Source organism: Alligator sinensis, unplaced genomic scaffold (genome assembly GCF_000455745.1).
Source record: "Alligator sinensis unplaced genomic scaffold, ASM45574v1 scaffold277_1, whole genome shotgun sequence".
In the NCBI taxonomy this organism is placed as follows: domain Eukaryota; kingdom Metazoa; phylum Chordata; order Crocodylia; family Alligatoridae; genus Alligator; species Alligator sinensis.
The window spans coordinates 2,291,092-2,311,318 of record NW_005841899.1 but is presented as its reverse complement, the minus strand read 5'-3'; the positions used below and the strand labels follow the sequence as shown (position 1 = coordinate 2,311,318).

General features: G+C 46.4%; 1 protein-coding gene across 1 annotated transcript in view; it reads right to left on the bottom strand.

Moving 5' to 3' along the window:
- Window positions 1–3,237: 3,237 nt before the first annotated feature.
- The window catches only part of ACMSD (aminocarboxymuconate semialdehyde decarboxylase), a 69,651-nt gene continuing 52,661 nt past the window's right edge, over window positions 3,238–20,227 (bottom strand). Inside the window, exons 9-10 of the mRNA XM_006018396.3 lie at window positions 9,250–9,348; window positions 3,238–3,815 (exon numbers count right to left, since the gene is read on the bottom strand). Coding sequence (XP_006018458.1) covers window positions 3,747–3,815; window positions 9,250–9,348 — 168 coding nt within the window. The 3' untranslated portion in view covers window positions 3,238–3,746. The remainder of the gene's footprint in view (window positions 3,816–9,249; window positions 9,349–20,227) is intronic.

Sequence of the window (20,227 nt, the reverse complement as noted above, 5' to 3'; positions counted from 1 at the left end):
GGAGGCGGGGCCTCGAGCCCAGAGGGCTGAGGAGCAGGGAGGTGTGGGCGTCTGTCTTGTAGCCAAAGCCCCGCGTCTGCTGCCCTGGCGCTCATCTTTTCAACCTGGAAGTTTTGGGAACGCCCGTCTTGGACTCGGGAAGTTTTCCAACTGTTGTATTGCAATCAGATTAACGCTTCCTTGGAGACTTGTTGGTGGAAGTCGCATAACGCGCCCGGTGCGTGTCATTCGAGGTCCTCGATTTGCAACATTATGAGATACGACGTGTTGCGCTTCTGACCCATCCTGTTTCGGCTTTCTGACGTCAGGTTCGACTTGACGCTGGATCCGGCGCCTGCAAACAAGTTTGCCGCAGCGTCCGTCTCCCCAGAGAATGTCTGTGCACACTTCCTTGGACGCTTTTTCTTTAAGAAAGTGGACGAGACTCCAGAAAAACCTGCAGCCGAGACTCCCGAGGAGACTCTGGCCAAAAGCCCTTCAAAATGTCCAACCAAGAGCCCATCAAAAGGCCCAGCCAAGTCACCTCAAAGAAGTCTTTCCAAATCAATATGATTGCTATTTACAATATAAATACGTTACTCATCTATAATTGATTGAATACAAAATTCTGGGTTGTTTTGGGTGAAAATAGGGTATCGGGCCTTGGTTCAGGAACCCGTCCCCATTTATAACGTTGTTTCCTATGGGAAAATCGGTTCCGAGTTACGACGTTTCGACTTAAGACGCGGTTTTCAGGAACCAATTGTGTCATAAGTCTGAGGACTGCCTGTACTTGGGATAATTATTTTGCAAACTTCCTTTTCTCTTCAAGATCCATTTAGATAATATTCGCTTTAAACTATATATTAAAAAAGAGGAGATAGAGGATTGCCCCGCAGGCTGCAAAATCCGAGCCAGAGGCATCGAGCATAAATAGCTTTATTCAGTAATAGATCTTATTTTATATCTAACACACACAATGCTGTACATCTTCAGAGGCCACATTAATTAATTACCGTGAAGAATTCTGTGATCGTTAAGTAATGGTTTAATGTAATCAAATATGTTTTCTTGTTATTGGAGAGGTTCCAGCCTGCAGTCTCAGAAGACATAAATATTGTAGTCTCGCTAATATGATAGATCAAGGGTTTTGCAAAGGAAAATTAATTAAGAATGGATTAATCTGATTAAAACGTATTTGAGCAATTAAGACTTATTTTTTTTCCTAACTCCATTCAAACATTTGAAAGAAGCAAAGAGAGTTGGTGGGAAGGTCAGGAGGAAGAGACACTGTGTAAAATTGAAGATGCCTCTTTCCCCACTGAAGTTTTCTTAAAACAGGGCTGTTCTGTCCAGCTTCAGAGCAGCTGGGTGTCACAGGCTGCACCAGATACAGGTCCCAAGCTGCACACTAAATGTGCCACATGCTGTGGGGGGCCTCATGCCATGCAGTCTGCTGTGACCCCTGCCATGTGCAGCTCCCCTGCCCCTGCATCTCATGTGAGCCCCTCCCCACTACCACTGCCATGCAGGTGAGCTCTCATTCCACTTCACTGCCCTAACTGTGCAAGCAGCAAAGCCCCCTCTTACACCTGGTGGGCAGCAAGGGTGTGGGCAGCATATCCCCTTCTGTGCTGCCCTGCCCAAAGACTGGCTGCCACTGCAGCATTAGGAACAGTGGGAGGAGTGGCAGCCAGGCAGAAGCCTGCATATCACAATTTTAGCCCACTCAGACTGAATGTGGCCCATAGGTCACCACCTAGACAGCCTTGATTGGAAATCCTGGTGGATAAATTGTCGAACACTCAAATAATTGAAGACTTGTATAAAATAATTGTAGAGCTATATACTTACTGTGCGGGCCGGCTCCCGATCCCATCCTCGTCATGTGCGAGCCGGGCCCATCTTTGCGCACGCGGACTGTGGCCAGCAGCCCGGGCACGCAGGGTCAGAGGAGACCGCGGGGCGGTAAGGTATGCGCGAGCTAGAATCAGTCACGGAGGCGTAATGGTTGATTGAAAAGATTATTTACGTACACCCAAGGTGGTCGCGGTGTAGTCTGGACAGCTTTCCAGGCGCAGCTCCGCTTGAATCCTCATTGGAGGACTCTGACAAACTCGGTTCTTGGGCCCCGGAGTGGTTTAGGCGCTGCGGGTTCGGCAATTCTTTCCTCACGGAGTGGCTGAATCTCCGTGGGTTCTGTTCGGTTCCCAGGTCCCCCGGAGCTGTTAAGACTCCGTGGGTTCGAAAATTGGGTATATAGGATAGGGATATGTCTAGGATTGCGCTCGGTGACGGGGAGAGGCTAGAAGCTAAACGGACCTCCGTTGCCTGCTTAAGAAAGGTGCGTTGGGTCCGCAAGGGTCCACATCGCTTGGAGATCTTCACACAGCGCGAAGTCTCCTCCTCCTGGCGAGTTCTGTATCTCTCCAGGTTTCCTCTCTCTCCGACTTGGGCGGAAACTACCCAAGCCTTTTGTACGGCTAGCAAGCCAATAGCTAGCCGCCACGTATGCCTACATTTAGAACCGGCCAATAATGTGGCACAAATCTAAATACAAATGGCAGGAACTACTTTGCACCGTGCATCACTATGATGCAAAAGAAATGCACCATGCAAAGAAGGCTACAAACGGCGGGAAATACTCTTTTGCACGCGGGTTCTCCTATTGCAGCAGAAAACTCTACTGTGCAAAAAAGCTGCAATTTGGCGGGAACATAATTTAGCGGTGCCGAAGCACACAAAAACAATAAACCACAACTTTGGGTTGTGACACTTACAAACTTTAAAGGACAGAAACATTTGAAAGGAAAAGAGTGTACCTTGTCTTTCACGTCCTCTAGTCATGAGCTGCCAGTGAAGGGCTTGTAGGTCACAGTACGGTGAAAGTTAACTAAAGTCATGTTACCCACTTTCCCTTCCTTCTCTACATAGACATCTGATTCCCATCTCTTAGTACCTGGTCTAATGAGGTGCTGTACACCTTCAGGGCTTCTGATGTTCATGCCTTTCATACAGACTTCTTGGAGAAGCAACATAGATTAAACCTATGTTGATGTAGGAAACAACCTACCTTTCACCACCCTAGAACACTGGGACTTCCTAGATAAAGGGTGTCATATCCTAAAGAATAATTCCCAGGTGTACAATGTGATAAAAATGTTAATGTGTTTTTCTATTTAGAACATGGAGCCTCCTGTGAAATACCTGTTTTAAGTGAATGGAACATCAAACCACATTGTTTATTGTTCTTTATTTATTTTTATTCTGGTAACATAATGTGCAAAACACTTTCCACACAAATAAGAGAATACGATTTATGCCCTAAAGATCTTATAGTCCCAGACACATTCATATGGATATTTCTGATGAAACAATGAGCAGTGATATGGGCAAGTGTTGGCACTCAAACTGTGTTCATTAGGCTTCCTAGGTAGCAAAGACTGAAAAGGCGTGCCATTCACAAATCTCTGAGTTAGCTTTTCAAGAGTGCTGATTAAAGTTCAGTGGGTTATAACAGCTGGAAGCAATGACCTTTCCCATTCTGTAGGAAAGAAGGATCCTCAAAGATCTAAGGATGCAGAGAAATCCCCAGATTTCCAGTGCCCTTGCTTTTACGATCAGTAACAGTAAATCATTTATTAGCAGAGTTTATTTGACATTAGTATAGTAGAAACATATGTTTACCTGTGTGTAGGTATGCACAACACACTGATGTAGATATATAGAAGATGCTACATTGTGCTTGTTTGGTTTCTCTAGTAATTTCAAAGTGATACAAATTGTTTTCTATCAAGTCCCAAAAATTCCAGAGCATTTCCAGCTTTGAGTTTGTCCTGAAAAAAAATAGAAGACGTATTTATATAGAGAACCTTACAAATATTTTGTATGCTAACAACTAAGCCCTGGAAAGAGGATTGTATTTATCTCTTACCAATGAATTTTCTGCAGGAGGAGGGTTAAAGTGTTGTAGATGTGATGGTTCAGGACACATATAGATAGGCAACTACTTTTTAGTGATATCTTTTATTGGATCAAGTGTAGAGCTGGAATAGATGTTAGTTAGATATGGACATACTTTTTAAAGAGCCTTTAAGCTGGAGATCAGGAGTGGGAAAGCATAGAAGAATTTTCTTATGAGGTTTCTCTCATCTCATTCTGTGGAGAAGGAGATACTATAGATTGAGAAAAAACTGTTATCACTTTATATGTTATGGGCCTGACTATTTCCTGCTTGCTAGCAAGGGCCTGTAGGTAAGCAAAGGACATGGGCAGAGGACTTTAAGGGGAAGGGGATGTATTGCTTGGGAGCACATATCAGCTGATCCACTGTCACTGTTTTGTCTCATTCCTGCCTTGCAGTAAGTGAAGATAACTCCCAAAATTACAAACAGGCAAATTACAAAACAGTTGTAGTGGATTCAGGTGCACCGTGGCAAGCCTGACACTCAGTTGGGTGATTTTTCCAATACAATTGGAGGATTTTCCCAATGCAGAAAAGGACCAGGTTATTATAGAGCAGGGACGCTAATTCTTTTTGCCTCGTGGACCAGATGGGCAGTGCCCAGTTCTGCCACTGGATCCAGCCAGTGGTGTTGGCTTAGAAATGGTATTTAAAGGTTTGTTTTTTGGGGAATTGGATTATAGGTATAGATAGATATATTATAATTGATGGACAGCAGGGATTAATTGATTTCTAAATAGCTTGGGTCTCACACACAAAGTTTCTCACAGCCCTCGAAGCAGACAGGTTGTCTAACACAACAAGGATACCAGTCTAGAAAACAGCCTGGAAACTGGGAGCATATACCATACTGTCCCATAAGATGAAATAAAGTGACACCAGCTGCAAGGCCCCAGAGCAGCAGCAGGGAGTGGGGGTGGAAGGCAGCTGTGTCCTGGTTTTGGGAGAAGAGACCAAATTAGGAGAAGGCCCAGAAAGACCAAATGACTATGTGTGCATGTGATGAGTTTGGAATGTGGTGACGATACAGTATGTGGATGTGTGACCACAGAGAGACAACCAACCAGAGATAGCCATGGATCAAGAGTCATCAGGAGTCATGAAGAGGGAAGAAGGATACAAAAGCAGAGACTTGAGAGTAACAAAGAGTCCTTCCCTTTGTCCATCCCCCACTTTGTCCCTTCTCCCTCCTTCCTCGTTTCATCCCTGTCCTTCTCCTCCTTGAGAGGGATCCCCCTCCCCCAGGAAGGGTCCCTGAGGCCACCATGGAGGGCATATGAGCAGCCCATCTCATCCACCCCACTGGAAAGGGCTGTGGGCCTCGGCATCCCACCTCCTGACTGTTGGACATCTGACACCTAAGAAAGAGCCTCAGAGTGGAGACTGCATCCTGGCCAGATGTACTTTGACTCTGATGACAGACCTAGGATTTGGTAGATATATAGACTTGCTTGATTGTTTGCATTGCTTCTTTTCTGTTATCACTGTGTAACAATAAATTTGCCTGTTATTGAATGGAGAGGTCGTTGCCAGTCTGAGGGTGGATCCCCACCTGGAAAAAGGCCTCTGGGTCCGGGTTCTATATCCAGAGCCAACAAGTGGACCTAGTCTAGCTGTATGGAGTGGGGTGGGAGGCAGCTTGGCTTTGATCCGGCCACATGGGGGAAAGACGGTGTGGCTCAGCCCTCAACCTGAATGAGAAGGGTTTGGGAATTTGGTAGCAAGGGAGGGGTAGCTTTGTTAATTGTTACTATTCCCCCATTGACAAATTTTGTGATCTGTGAGGAACGCCGCAGGCTAGATACCATTGCTCTGCAGGCCAGATTTGGCCCATGGATCACAAGTTGAGTACCCCTGTTACAGAGGAAGATTTCAATCATCTTGTGGAATGGAGCTTTAGAAATAGAATTAAGTTCAATAGTATGAGGTACAAAATCATGCACTTAAGGATCACTGTAAAAGATTTCAGCTGTAAGATGGGGATGCCCCTAGACTGACCACAACTGAGGAAAAGAGGGTATATTGATTGATTATAGAATCACCATGGGCCACTGATGGGAAAGGCTGAAAAAGACTTTCACAATGCTGGAGTGATAAGGTGGAGTGCATTTAGTACACACAGGGAGGTACTAGCATCACTGTACATGGCATGGTTTAGACCACGGTTTAGAATGCTGTTCTGGTCAGCAGAATAATACTGTTAGCTTGGATTTGGAAATGAATCAGTTAATGTTAAAGAAATTCCCATCCACATGATATTGGTTGCTGATTTCAGGTGGAAGTCTATCAGCAATAAAATGCAGAATGGCTGTGATACAGATGGAAAAGTGTGTTGGTGTAATCACACATCGTTGCTTAACTCCAGTTCTAATAATGATGAGGGCCATTTCCAAACCACTAAGCAAAGAATTGCTTGCTGTCATTTTGACAAGGAGTCTGATGATGGTAACAAATTTTAACGGACATCCAAATCTCATCAAGATCTTCCATAGGACTTATTTGTTGATTAAATCAAAGGCCTTAGGTCAATGAACGCCATATAAAGATCTCAGTGTCTCATGCAACACTTCTCCTGCAGCTGTCTAGCAGCAAAGATCATATCTATTGCACCTTTGAGTGGTGTGAAACCACATTGGGGCTCAGGTAGAATATCCTCAGTGAGGAAAATGAGTCTATTGAGAAGAATGTGGGTGAAGGTCTTCCCAGCTATGGAGAAGAGTACAATACCACAGTAACTGTTGCAATCCAATCTATCACCTTTCTTGAATATAGTAATGATTATTCTGGCATCTCTCAAGTCACTTGGAATTTCTTCATGTTTCCATATTTTCATAATAATGACATGCAGTTGGTAAGAGAGCTTTTTTCTACTTTGCTTATAAATTGCAGCTGGCATGCCAACAGGACCACATGCTTTGTTGTTCTGCATCTGCTTAATGGCTTTCAAGGCCTCTTGATAAGCTGGTGTACCTGTAAGGTAGTCCTTAATGGGCTTGTCTACCTGTGCAATTAACGTGACTAAAAATAGTCTGGCTCAATTTGAGCTGGAGTAAACTAATCCCAATGTCACCATCTACACATGCATTTAAGTGCAGTAATTTACTGCACTGCCAGATACTATTTGTATCTGATGGGACTATCCAGCAACGCATTAAATTAGTCTACTGTGCCCTAATTACTGCACAGCAAATTAGTCTGCTGCACAGTAAAGTGTCTCATGTAGAAGCATCCAATGGGGTGTTATGCTGCTTTGACGGTGTTGTCTTCAACAGTAGAACCTTGGTTCAGGAGCTCTTGAAAGTGCTCCTTCCACCAAGCTGTCTTGAAAGAGTTCCATACTTGGACCTCAGAGGGTGGCTCCTTGTATGCTTGGCCCATAGGCCACTTTGGTTGTGCTGAAGAAACTACACGGCATGGCTGTCAGGAAACTTTCATCTCTTTTGCTTTGTTATCCCGCTACCTGTTATTTTGCTCTCTAATTTTCCTTTGGATCTCTGCTTTAACGCAGTGATAAATGTCTTGTTTCTATTTGTAGTTGATGTCATTCTGCCAAGCTTTGAAAGCTCCCCTTTTTCTCTCAGTAAGAGTTTGGATTTCCCTATCCTCCTCATTGAACCAGTCCTGATGTTTACTTGTGGAGAAGCCTAGAGGGTCTTTGCATACCTCATAGGTGCCTTTATTGAGGCTCTTCCAGTGATTAATGGTGTCCAGATCATCAGGGAGGTTAGAGAGTTTCACTGAGGCACTGCTGGAGATGATTGTTATTATCAGGGTCTTTCAAGCACTCAATATTTAATCTCTTCTTTGGGTGCTTCTTTTGTTTACATTGTTTTGGAGCAATGCAAATGGACATGACATAATGACAATAATCCATCCATCAGTAATCTGTGCTGGTCAAAGCTCTGGTGATACAGATGCCACAACAGTCCTGGGTGTGCACTATCATTTAGTCAATCAGGTGCCCAGTATTTTGAGTAAGAGTGCATCTGTGATGATAAGAACATGTTCCGAACACTTGCTCAGGAGAAAAATTCAATTTGAATTGATTTTCCCTCCCCCTTCCTCTCCAAGTGTTTCTTTCCATAGCTTAGACTCCTTGCTCATCTAGCATTGAAATCTCCAAGAAAAAAATATCTTATCTTCTTTGGAGAGAGATGACAGCATTTAGTTGAATTTAGAATTGAATTCTTTTTTTGTTTCATCATCTGCATCAAGGGTTAGGGCATATGCACTGATGACTGTTGCATGTTGTACGCAGGTCAGTTGAAGACGAAGCATCATGAGACACTTCTGATGCCAACTGGACATTCTGCTATCTGAGTAATGATCTTGGTCTTGATAGCAAAACCAATGCTATAGATGTGTCTGTCTCTTTTGGCTTTTTCTTTCCAAAAAACACATAGCTATCACCATGCTCTGTGAGCTGCCCCTCTCCTGTGCATCTGGTCTCATTAAGTGCATCAATATCAATAGCAAATGATGCAAGTTCTCTGACTATGAGTGCTGTCCTTCTCTCTGGTCACTCGCTGTTAGGGTTGTCCATCAGGATGTGGACATTCCAGGTGGCAGACTTCATTACTTAATTTGGACTGCAGATAGAGTGATCCCACTGGACACAGTTTTCCAGTCAGGTGAAAAGAGATAGATTAATGTTTAGGGCACCTTTGGTAGCCCTCTTCCCCTGTGGGATGAGCAAAGATCAGTTGAAGATGAAGATCAGTTGAAGATGTGACTAGGTGTTTTGAACTGTAAATGAATGGAGCCTGAGGGGGATGGGAGTTCAGATATACCCCTGTGTTTTAGTGTTTCATATTGGCTACTTCTGTGCATCTCCTGGTTTTCTGGATTGCCCTCTGGAGCACCTACCATTCCTCATTCTCTGTACAGAGCACCTAGGTATCTATTACATCTGTACTGGTAATACTAACTGCCATATGGGTCAATTTGAATCTCCCTTCTGGGGAAGGTACTCAAAAGTTTGGCATTGTCCCACCTAAATCTAGGCACATTCTAAGACAATTTGAATCCTCACCTATGTACTCACATAACATTTCTGGAGTGTGATATAGTCCATCACAGATGGGAATAGAATCCAAAAATGTGTGTAGGTGCAAAAATTTCAGTGACACAGTGACGTAAGTACCACACAAGCATGTAAATCTGAAATACCAGTAGCATTTAACTCCAAGGGCTCATGGCAAAGCCCACGGAAGTCAACAGAAACCCCTCATTGACTTCCCTAGGCCCTGGATCCGGCTCTAAAAAGAGAGGCTTAAAATAGAAATAAAAAATTGCAAAGATTGTACCTTTACTTCTTTCTCAAACTCTTCCATAGAATCAATCAGTTTTCCAGGTTCTAGCTCCCCCAGTGGAAAAGGGTAATCTGTCCCCAAAATTACTTTGTCCTGGAAGCAAGAAACAGCCTGCTCATTTTGTGATAATATTAAAATGAAATAGTTGCATAAGCTCTATGAGGTTCTTATAATCCACACATAGGCTGCGGAACGGAGTGGGCCACCCAGGCCATGGCCCAACCAACTTTTAGCATGTTAATTTACATAATCCACAAATGTACAATTGTCATTCTGGTTAAAACTATAGCTATTTTTTAACTGCATAGCTAGCTAAATTAATGTGCTAAAAGTTGGTTGGGCCATAGCCCGGGTGGCCTACCCTGTTCTGTGGTCTATGAATCCACATGAAATTCTGAGTACGTATTGCACTGATCTTCTGTGGTATGCTTCTGATTTTTAAATTTCTTCAAAAGCATAAAGAAAGCCTGAAAAGAACACTTCCCAAAGCTTCTTTATTTTGTACAGGCACTACTGGACAACTGAGTTACATAAAAATTCTGCATAAGATGAGTGAGACTGAGAGAACCTAAGAATAAGTCTTTTTGTTTTTATGAGCCAGTCATGCTATATTTTCATCCTGATGCATGGCAAGTTCAGAATGTAAATCCCTGGCACATGGAAATGAATTTAAATCCCCTTGCACACACATACTAGGAACAGTAAAACCCTTCATAGTTTGGTACATTGAAGTAATTTGATATTAGTTTGATATGTATTAAACAAAGAATCCATTGCTCATCTTCAGTTCTGAGGCATCTTGCCTGACATATTGTGATTCATTATAGGGTCACAATCACTTGCTGGTCATGTGTTCCCATAATTAAATAACCTATAAAAGAAAAAAATGGTTTCAATTTCTTTTGGTTATTTATTTATTTTTAATTCTTTTTATGTATAAAGAAGCTTCCAAGCATGCCGGCTAGGATCCTGTCAACTTATACCATAGGCCAGGGCTGTCCAACCAGTGGCCCATGGGCCACATGCAGGCCACAAGGGGTTAGTTAAGTTGCAGCCTCTGGGCTTTTGCCCAGCCACCACTCCCCTCATCACTCTAGCTGAACATGCGGCCAGAATCTCTCTGCTCTCCCTCCCTCCTCTTGCTTTTGCAGCATGGTGCGGCCAGGGGAGCTGAGGGTGAGCCTGGGTGGGACTGGGTGAACGAAGCAGCCGTGGGGAAGGGGCGCCCATGCAGTGCAATGGGGGAGGGGAGGAGTAATACGGTGCAGCAGGTGGGGATGGCTGTCAGTGTGGCATGCAGCCCAGGGACCCCTCAGGTCACCCTGGCACCATCTGTAAGAGTGCAGCCCCCGCTGGTGTACAGCCCCATGGGATGTTCAGGCCATGGCTACTTACATTAAACAGCCCTGCCCTAGGCACCTCTTTTACCTCTTATATTTCAGTTCTTACATTTTCCCAGCAGGATCCTGCTAACAGAATGACATCAGGCTAATACTAACAGTCTGTTAAACACATATTTAACTTTAGTGCCTAAATAACACTTTAGATAAGAATGTTTTTGTTCATGGTCTTAGCCTTCTTCCTTTTTACTTTTGCTATGAAAGCTTACAGCCTCCATCTTTAAGAACCCAAAAAATTCTCCTGCAAATCCAGGGAAGACTCGATTTGCGATTCCTTCTCAAGCTTCACCTGGCTCTCTGGGCTTAGGAGACCACAAATGCGATTGGTGGGGTAAAACCCCATACTCGGGGCCCAAGGGGTGTCCATCCCGACAAGAAGCAAAGGGGGCAGGAGTGTCCGGAAGCCCCCCTGGCTCACCAAGGGTGTCCGGGAATGCCTGCTTGCCAAAAAGGCGGCGTACGCCCGGTGGAAGGGGGGTGTAATCTCCAAAGAGGAGTATACCTCCTCTGCTCGGGCCTGCAGGCGGGCTGTTAGGAAGGCCAAGGCGGATATAGAGCTCGGATTAGCGTCCAGGATTAAGGATAACAAAAAGTCCTTTTTCAAATATATTGGGAGGATGAAGAAGGCGCCGGGTAATGTGGGGCCCCTGCAGGATATGCGGGGCAATCTGGTGGTTGCGTCAGAGGATAAAGCGGACCTCTTTAACCAATTCTTCACCTCCGTTTTCTTGTGCAGGGACCGGGACTTCCCTGCTGTGATAGAAGCGGGACGCGAGGGGATCGCCTTCAGACCTCAGGTTGGGGAGGACCGGGTTAGAGAGCTTCTGGAGGGGCTGGACGCGTTCAAGTCAGCGGGTCCGGATGCTCTCCACCCCAGGGTGCTGAGGGAGCTAGCTGGGGTTATTGCAGGGCCCCTGGCACGGCTCTACGAGTGATCGTGGTGCTTGGGCCAGGTGCCAGACGATTGGAAGGTAGCTAATGTGGTCCCCATCTTCAAAAAAGGGAAAAGGGAGGACCCGGGCAATTATAGGCCCGTCAGTCTTACCTCAATCCTGGGGAAACTCTTTGAGAAGATCATCAAGGAGCACATTTGTGATGGGCCGGCATCAGAAATGATGCTCAGGGGCAATCAGCATGGATTTATTAGGGGGAGATCATGTCAGACCAACCTGATTGCCTTTTATGATCAGGTCACAAAGGCCATGGACGCAGGTGTCGCGGTGGATGTAGTCTTTCTGGACTTCAGCAAGGCCTTTGACACCGTCTCTCACCCCATCCTAATTAATAAACTAGGCGACTGTGGCATAGATGCCTACACAGTCAGATGGATTGCAGATTGGCTGAAGGGTCGCACTCAGAGGGTGGTGGTGGATGGATCATATTCGACTTGGGGGGAGGTGGGTAGTGGAGTCCCCCAGGGCTCGGTCCTGGGGCCTGCGCTGTTCAATTTCTTCATCAGCGATCTTGATGTTGGGGTGGAAAGCAACCTGTTTAAATTCGCTGATGACACCAAAATTTGGGGGGAGGTGAGCACGCTAGCAGGGAGAGAGAGATTGCAGAAGGATCTGGATAGGTTACAGGGGTGGGCAAACAGGAACAGGATGTGTTTCAATACGGACAAGTGCAGGGTGCTGCACTTGGGTAGTAGGAACCAGCAGCACACTTATACGATGGGGAACTCCCTACTTGAGAGCACGGAGGCGGAAAGGGATCTTGGTGTCATTATTGACTCCAAGATGAACATGGGCCGACAATGCGAGGTCATGGTTGGCAGGGCTAACCGGACCTTGTCGTGCATCCACAGGTGCATCTCGAGTAGAGCCAGGGAGGTGATCCTCCCCCTCTATGCGACGCTGGTCAGGCCGCAGCTGGAGTATTGTGTCCAGTTCTGTGCGCCCCATTTCAGGAGGGATGTGGACAACATGGAGAGGGTCCAGAGGAGGGCCACCCGCATGATCCGGGGACAACAGGGCAGACCCTACAGTGAGAGACTGCGGGACCTGAACCTATTCAGCCTCCACAAGAGAAGGCTGAGGGGGGACCTGGTGACCGTCTATAAACTCACTAGGGGGAACCAGAAGGGTTTGGGGGAGACGCTGTTTCCCCTAGCCCCCGCTGGCATAACAAGGAGTAATGGGCACAAGTTGATGGAGAGGAGGTACAGATTGGACATCCGAAAAAACTACTTCACAGTTAGGGCGGCTAGGAGCTGGAACCAACTTCCAAGGGAGGTGGTGCTGGCCCCTACCCTGGGGATCTTTAAGAAGAGGCTGGATACCTACCTGGCTGGACTCATTTGAGTCCCGTTTTTTGTTTAGGGTTCTTTTGTTGTTCTCCCGCCCTGGCGGGGGGTCGGGCTAGAAGATCTATTAGGTCCCTTCCGACCCTAAAACTATGAAACTATGAAACTATGAAACAATCAGAGACAGGCAGGGGAGGAGCCAGGAGGAGAGTCCACTCCCCCTCTACTCCAAAGGGGGTGGGGGCAGGAGTGGACTTAATTGGGAGCTGCAGTTGCAGCCCCCTAATTGGCTCATTTTCAATCTGGGGGCGGAGCCCCAGAAGGGGATATAAGCATCCGCGTGCTGAGCACGCAGCACAGTCTGCGAGGGACGAAGAAGAAAGAAGAGGTCCCAGTGCCAAGAAGAGCTGGGAGAGATGCCCAGTGGGAGTATCCGTCTGCCCAGAAGAGCCCGAAAGATTCCACCGCTGGACAGAAGCGGTAGCCGGTGTGGGTGTTGCTGCACACAAGGTCCACGAGGGACTGGGACCATGGGAGTCATAACAAGGCAGCTTGGGTCTCCAAGCATGGTGTGAAGCCCAGCACAGAAGCCATTGCAGGGCATAAAGACCTGGGGCCAGAGGGGCCGGGCAGTCTGGGACCCATTCCCTGCAGTGGGTCTGCAAGGGCCCTGGGAACAGAGCAGTTCCCAAGTGCGGGGAACAGCATTCAGAGCAGCATGGCCACGGGCATGCACGAGGCGGCCCAGGCCTTCAACTCCCCCTGAGAAGGATTGAGCCACTGGAATGTGTGAGCAAGTCACGCCACCCCCCTCCCCCGAGGCCTGGAACTGAGCCCTCCCTCGGAGAAACAGTAGTCAGGCCAGGGAGCTTATGAACACTGCCCCAGCTCCTTGGGGCACGTGAGTTAGTGGGGCAGTGGGTCTCCCACCAGGGAGTGAGGCTCAGGGAAAGGTAGCCTCAATAAAGCAGCAGGAGGGGAAGACCCCCTAGAGGAGGGGAACCACTAGAGAACCCTTGCGTCTCATATTTTGGAGTGTTTATTGATTGTTTGATACACACTATGCAGTTTGGGAGCATTTATTAACTGTTAACTGTATGCCTTGTATTTTAAAATGCCATTTATTGTTGTACTTACCTGTTCATACTGTTTGGGACCATTAAGCTTACCTGTTTGTATTTAGGTGTGTATATATATAGTTATAGTTGTATGCATGTGTAACCTGTAAATACTCACTTTAGTTCACTACCTTTTAATACATATATTAAATTTGTGCCCGTTTAAGACATCGCTTTCTGTTCCTCCTCTATTGAGACACTATAGGTGGGAGGGAACTGCGAGTAGACTGCAGTTTCCACCCCCAGCACGTGTGTCCTGCTGGCTTTCCCCTTTTATTGGTGAGGAGGGGACACTCACTTTGGGGACACCCGGGTTACATATTTATATATGAGGGACATTTTTAAAAAAATGTTCTTTGTGAATGCATGTGTGTGTCACAACATTACACTGTTTTTATGCAGTCAGGTGTCTAGTTGCCACAGACAAGAGTCAACATTTAATTTTGTGTAATTATATTAATTTCATTTAATTTCATTTAGTTAGAACTGTGTGTCAGGTAATGACAACAGAAACACTCTGGGCATAATTTTATTTCTGGAAACCTATAGTCTTTTAAGCTGCTGTTGCAAGAGCAAATTAATTGTGTCCATGAAAAACTGTTGGGGAGCAGTAACTACATGCTCTATCTTGTTTGTGAAGGTGACAGTTAATAGGAAATTCAGCCTGAAGTTTGAAATTTGTACTGTGCCTTTCTTTAATATTCCTTTAACCAGAGTGTTAGAAACACAAGATGGGTGATTCTCAATGGCTGTAAGTTATCAAATCTCTAGTGAATTCTCTGGAGCTATGGCAATTTTCATTTTCTGGGCATCTGCCCTAGAACAGTTAACGTTGTCAGTCTTTATGTTTTACTGTGAATCTGGGATGGCTGGTGTTATTCTTTTAAGCATCTGTTTCCAAGTCCATTTAATTATTTGAAAAAATTCAGCCTTTAAAAAATGTTCTGGTCCTTATGGTTGCAGAAAAAAAAAAGATTGAAAACAATACGCTAAGGCTTGAGAAGTTGAACAAAAAATTAAATGCAATTTTTTTTTTTTAAAGTGCATTCATTTTTGAATGCCTGGAGTTGACAGTACTGAAAGGCTGTGAAGAAAACATGTTTTATGAATTTTGTTTGCATGTAAAATGCTTATTTTTTCTGTCTCCAGTAGGTGTCACCCAAGGGTCTCTGAAAGAACCCACATGAAAAAAATACCTATCAGTAAAAACTAACAGCCTAAGGCATGTAAAAGCTGCACATTTTTGTTCTATACAATGTAGTTGCATTCTGCCTTATTACAGAAATCTTGATATAAGATTATAATTATAAAGAATTTATACTTTGTCTGCTAAAGGAATTTCTGAGAATAAATTACATTGAAAATACCCTTTAATTTGTGTATGTTTACACAGTTACAGATACTGTTTTACAGCATATTCATTGATAATTGGATGTTTTCTGCACCAGAACACACACAGGGACAGCAAACATGCCACATACTATAGAAACAATAAGAAACAATGCACCTGTATTACTTGATGGATTTATCAAATACAGCAGTTGTCTGCTACATCAAGAAAGCTAACCCAAGTGTGTCACCCTGTGGGCCCAATATGATTTATTGGGCTGGTCTGGGCCAGACTGAGATTGATCCTCTGTGCAGTGCCCATGGCAATGGGTCCAGTCCTCATGCTGCACACAGCAAAGAGTGGTCCCTGGGCTTGCTGTGCATCTGGTCTGCAGGGCTGGCACAGGGTATGCACTGCCCATGGTGTGCAGGTTGGACCCAGCTCTGCAGGCAGCACAGGGGGTCAGTTTGGAGCCCTATATGCAGCCCATGCCCCAGACCCCTTGTGCTGCATGTAGTGCTGAGTCCAGTCCACGTGCTATGGGCAGCGCACACCCTGTGCATGCCCCACATGCCATGTGCACTGCAAGCCCTGGAGCCAGGATGTGCTGCACGTAAGCTGGACTGGAAACACATGCTGCACTCAGCACAGGGAACCAGCCTGGAGTACACTGCATGTAGTGTCCCACCTGTCTGGTCCTATGCACTGGCTCCAGCATGGCCTTGGAGGTAGCACCCAGGGCCAGTCCAGTGGGGCGCCACATGGAGCACATACCCCAGACTGCCCTCCGGTGCTCTGTGCAAGGCATGTGGTGCTGAGCCTGGCCTGCACAGCAAATGCAGAGCCAGGGCCAGCATACGTGATCAGTCCAGTGACCAGGCTGGATAATACAGCAGTATGGGTTGAATCCAGCCAAGGGGCTGTATCCCTGGCTAAACCCCTGGCTTAACTAGGGTGAGTCTACTATTTCAAGTAGTATTTTCTTACATGACTCAGAACAGAAGGAAGTATTTTTTTTTTATTCTTCTCTTGCTGAGATCTGGCATAAACTATCCCATTGCAGTTTGTGTTGTCTTCCTCTAATTTATAGTATTCATGACTGATAATAATCACGCTGCCAGTGAACCAAGCCAACGGAGAACTATAGATAAAGAAGGACCTCTGGGAATGTCACTGTGGCTCTGCCTCCGACTTGCTGAAATATTTTAGATCAGTGGTGCTCAACTTTTCAGCCTTGCAGGCCAGATGAGTGGTGTGGGGCCAGACCCTAGGTCGTAGGGCCGGTACCTGGATTGGGCCCCACACAGGCAGATTGGGCTCTACATTGCCTCAGCCTGGCCCTGTGTGGCTGGACTGGGCCTTCGGCTGGCCCTGGATGGATGGATCTGACTCCACACCACCTCAGACCCGAGCACATGATCTAGTGCACAAGGCCATGCTATCTGGCCCACAGGTCTCTCCATAGGTCTGGAAATTTGGCTTCCGGGTGAGCAACAATTAAGGTTATCCCATTTCTCCACCACCACATTTTTTGACCCTTGGAAAGCTCTGTGGGCCAGATGACAGAGCTGTACAGTCTGGATCTGGCCTGTGAACTAGAGGTTGAGCACACCTGCTTTAGACTAGATAGTCTAAAGTCATTTATATATAATATGTTAAAATATATTAGACGTACACCAATACATCAGTCCGATATTGGATTGGCACTGATATAAAGAAAATTGACTGTATCAGAAATTGGCCTGATGTGGCTGATAATTTGGCTGATAAATGCCCGTGCATATGCACAGCTGCAGCACAGCACGCAGGCAGCGAGAAGCACAGCCTGGCAGCTTGGAGAGCCGCATGCAGCTGATAAGTCTGTTGTGGTGGAAGGGGAGGTGAGAGGGAAGGGGCATGGGGAGACAGATCAAGCCCCCTGCAGTGAGGGTGGGAGTGGGGCAGGCACTTCCCAGCTGGGGTGGGGTGGGGGGGGGGGGGGTGGGGTGCAGGACAGAGCCCCGGCTAATCCAGGGGTGTGGGGAGGGAGAGGGACATCTCCTGCCAATGTGTGAACTCTGGGAGGGCACGAGGGAGTGGCATGTGCCCCTGAATCTGCACAGGGCATGGGCAGGGGGGGTTGCTGCTGCAGGCTGGGACGGGCAGGGTGGGTTGCTGCTGCAGGCTGGGACCGGGGCTGAACAGGGCTCTTCCCGGCACCTGCCCCAGCCCCACTCCTTCCTCACTGCAGGGGCCTTGCTCCATCCCCCATGCCCCTTCCCTCATCCCTCCTCTTCCACCACAACAGACTTACCAGCCGCATGCAGCTCTTATAGCTGCACGGCTGCGTATTGGAAATCACATTTGTGTCAGTTGATATGCTTCCTTAAAAATTGTCTATCAGTATCAGCCTCCAAAATCTCTATCGGTGCACCCCTAACATAGATGTCCATATTTAGCCTGAAATAGGGACTACAGTATGCATGGAATGGAAATGAGGACTATAATACATATTTACAGTGAGCAGTCTCATAAAAATGCTATGAAGTGTTTGAAAAGGTGTACAAGGTGGTAATTCCTAACTCATTCTTAATTATTATTTTTATTCCAAAGGCTGTGGCCTGAATCCTATTTCCCAATGGTTTGGCATCCAATTGGACTCACTTAGCACAACATCTCCACTTTAATAGGACACAAGTTGCTGGTGATTGATGTCAACCAGAGTGCAGCTTCATGCTGGAGTGCTGCCAGATCCTTTGCAGGATACCACAAAGTGTGAGGAGGTAAACATATAAGTGCAGGTTTAGGCTGGTCCCTGCCTGGCCAATTCCCTACCTGCACTGCCTAGCCCCTCTACAAGGAGGTAAGCACTGTAATATATAAATTAGCTTTTGCAGTTAGGTGCCACTCCATTCACAAAAGTTATAGAAGGGTGCCTCATCCAGAGGGGTGTCTCAAGTCAGTTGAGAACCAGTCACCTAAATAAATACTTATATTCAACAGCTCAGTGACCGGAACAGAACTTGTTTCACAGTAATAGGAGACCTGAATCTGAAAGAGATTACCAGAGTCCAAATTAACTTTATGCCTGAGCTAGTCTTTTAATATTGGTGACTTTAGAATGCCAATATATGAAGCCAGGGTGGTTTGACTGGGCCCCCAGCAGTAATAAGATATACTCTCTGAGAACAGCGAAAGACAGGTCTACTTCTTCTGAGATAAAGAAATGCATATTATCTTGGCCCTTCCTCCCACCAAGATTCATCCATGGGAGGCATGCAGGACTCCTGGCCTCTGGATTTTGTCCGAAGGGAGGCAGTTTTACGTTCTGCTGATGGTCCCAGATGTTCATTTTATTTTCTAGTAATTTTGGCAGGCCTCCTTCCTGGGCAACACTGTCCAGTTAATATTCCATGCTGGTTTGTGTGCTGTCTGGTGCAGGGGAGGTTGCAGCAATTTTACACTGTTGTTACCTGCTCCCCTTCCACCTAGCAGGTTTTGTACCTCTGCAGTTCTTTGTTAAGGTTAACTGTCTCTGTTAAAGACATTTTGAAAGGATAGAGCTAAGTGTATGTGACTCCTCAAAGCTGTTCCTGGATTTTCAGTATTCAAGGTTTCCAAGCCAGAATATTACACTCTGACACCAGGTGACAGTTATTCCCTAAAGACTTTGAATTATGTCTGTGCACACAGCTGATGCCTTTCTAGCAAGCTCCTGGCTATACACTAGAGATTTATTTTATTCCAAATCCTGCTTCAAATACAGAACTACAGTGGCCTATCAACCCAAGTAAAAGACAACAAGAAATTGTTTTTTAGATATATAGGGAGTAAAAGGAAGGCCCAGGGAGGAATAGGACCCCTGCTAAATGGGCAGAAACAATTGGTGACGGACAGAGGGGACAAGGCTGAACTCCTCAACAAGTTCTTTGCCTCAGTGTTCCTAAGTGAGGGGCACGACAAGTCTCTCACTGGGGTTGTAGAGAGGCAGCAGCAAGGCACCAGACTACCATGCATAGACCCTGAGATGGTGCAGAGTCATTTGGAAGAACTGGATGCCTTTAAGTCGGCAGGCCCGGATGAGCTCCATCCGAGGGTGCTGAAGGCACTGGCCAACATCATTGCAGAGCCACTGGCGGGAATATTTGAAAGCTCGTGGTGCATGGGCCAAGTCCCGGAGGACTGGAAAAGGGCCAACGTGGTCCCCATTTTCAAAAAGGGGAGGAAGGAGGACCCGGGCAACTATAGGCCAGTCAGTCTCACCTCCATCCTTGGCAAAGTCTTTGAAAAAAATTATCAAGGCTCACACTTGCGAGAGCCCGGCAGGAAAAATTATGCTGAGGGGAAACCAGCACGGGTTCGTGGCAGGCAGACCGTGCCTGACCAATCTAGTTTCTTTTTATGACCAGGTTACGAAATGCCTGGACACAGGAGGAGGGGTGGATGTTGTATACTTAGACTTCAGGAAGGCCTTCGATACAGTATCCCACCCCATACTGATGAACAAGTTAAGAGACTGTGACTTGGATGACTACACAGTCCGGTGGGTGGCAAATTGGCTGAAGGGTCGCACCCAGAGAGTCGTGGTGGATGGGTCGGTTTCGACCTAGAAGGGTGTGGGAAGTGTGGTGCCACAGGGCTCGGTCCTTGGACCGATACTCTTTAATGTCTTCATCAGTGACTTGGACGAGGGAGTGAAATGTACTCTGTCCAAGTTTGCAGATAACACAAAGCTATGGGGAGATGTGGACACGCCGGAGGGCAGGGAACAGCTGCAAGCAGACCGGGACAGGTTGGACAAGTGGGCAGAAAACAACAGAATGCAGTTCAACAAGGAGAAATGCAAAGTGCTGCACCTAGGGAGCAAAAATGTCCAGCATACCTACTGCCTAGGGAATGACCT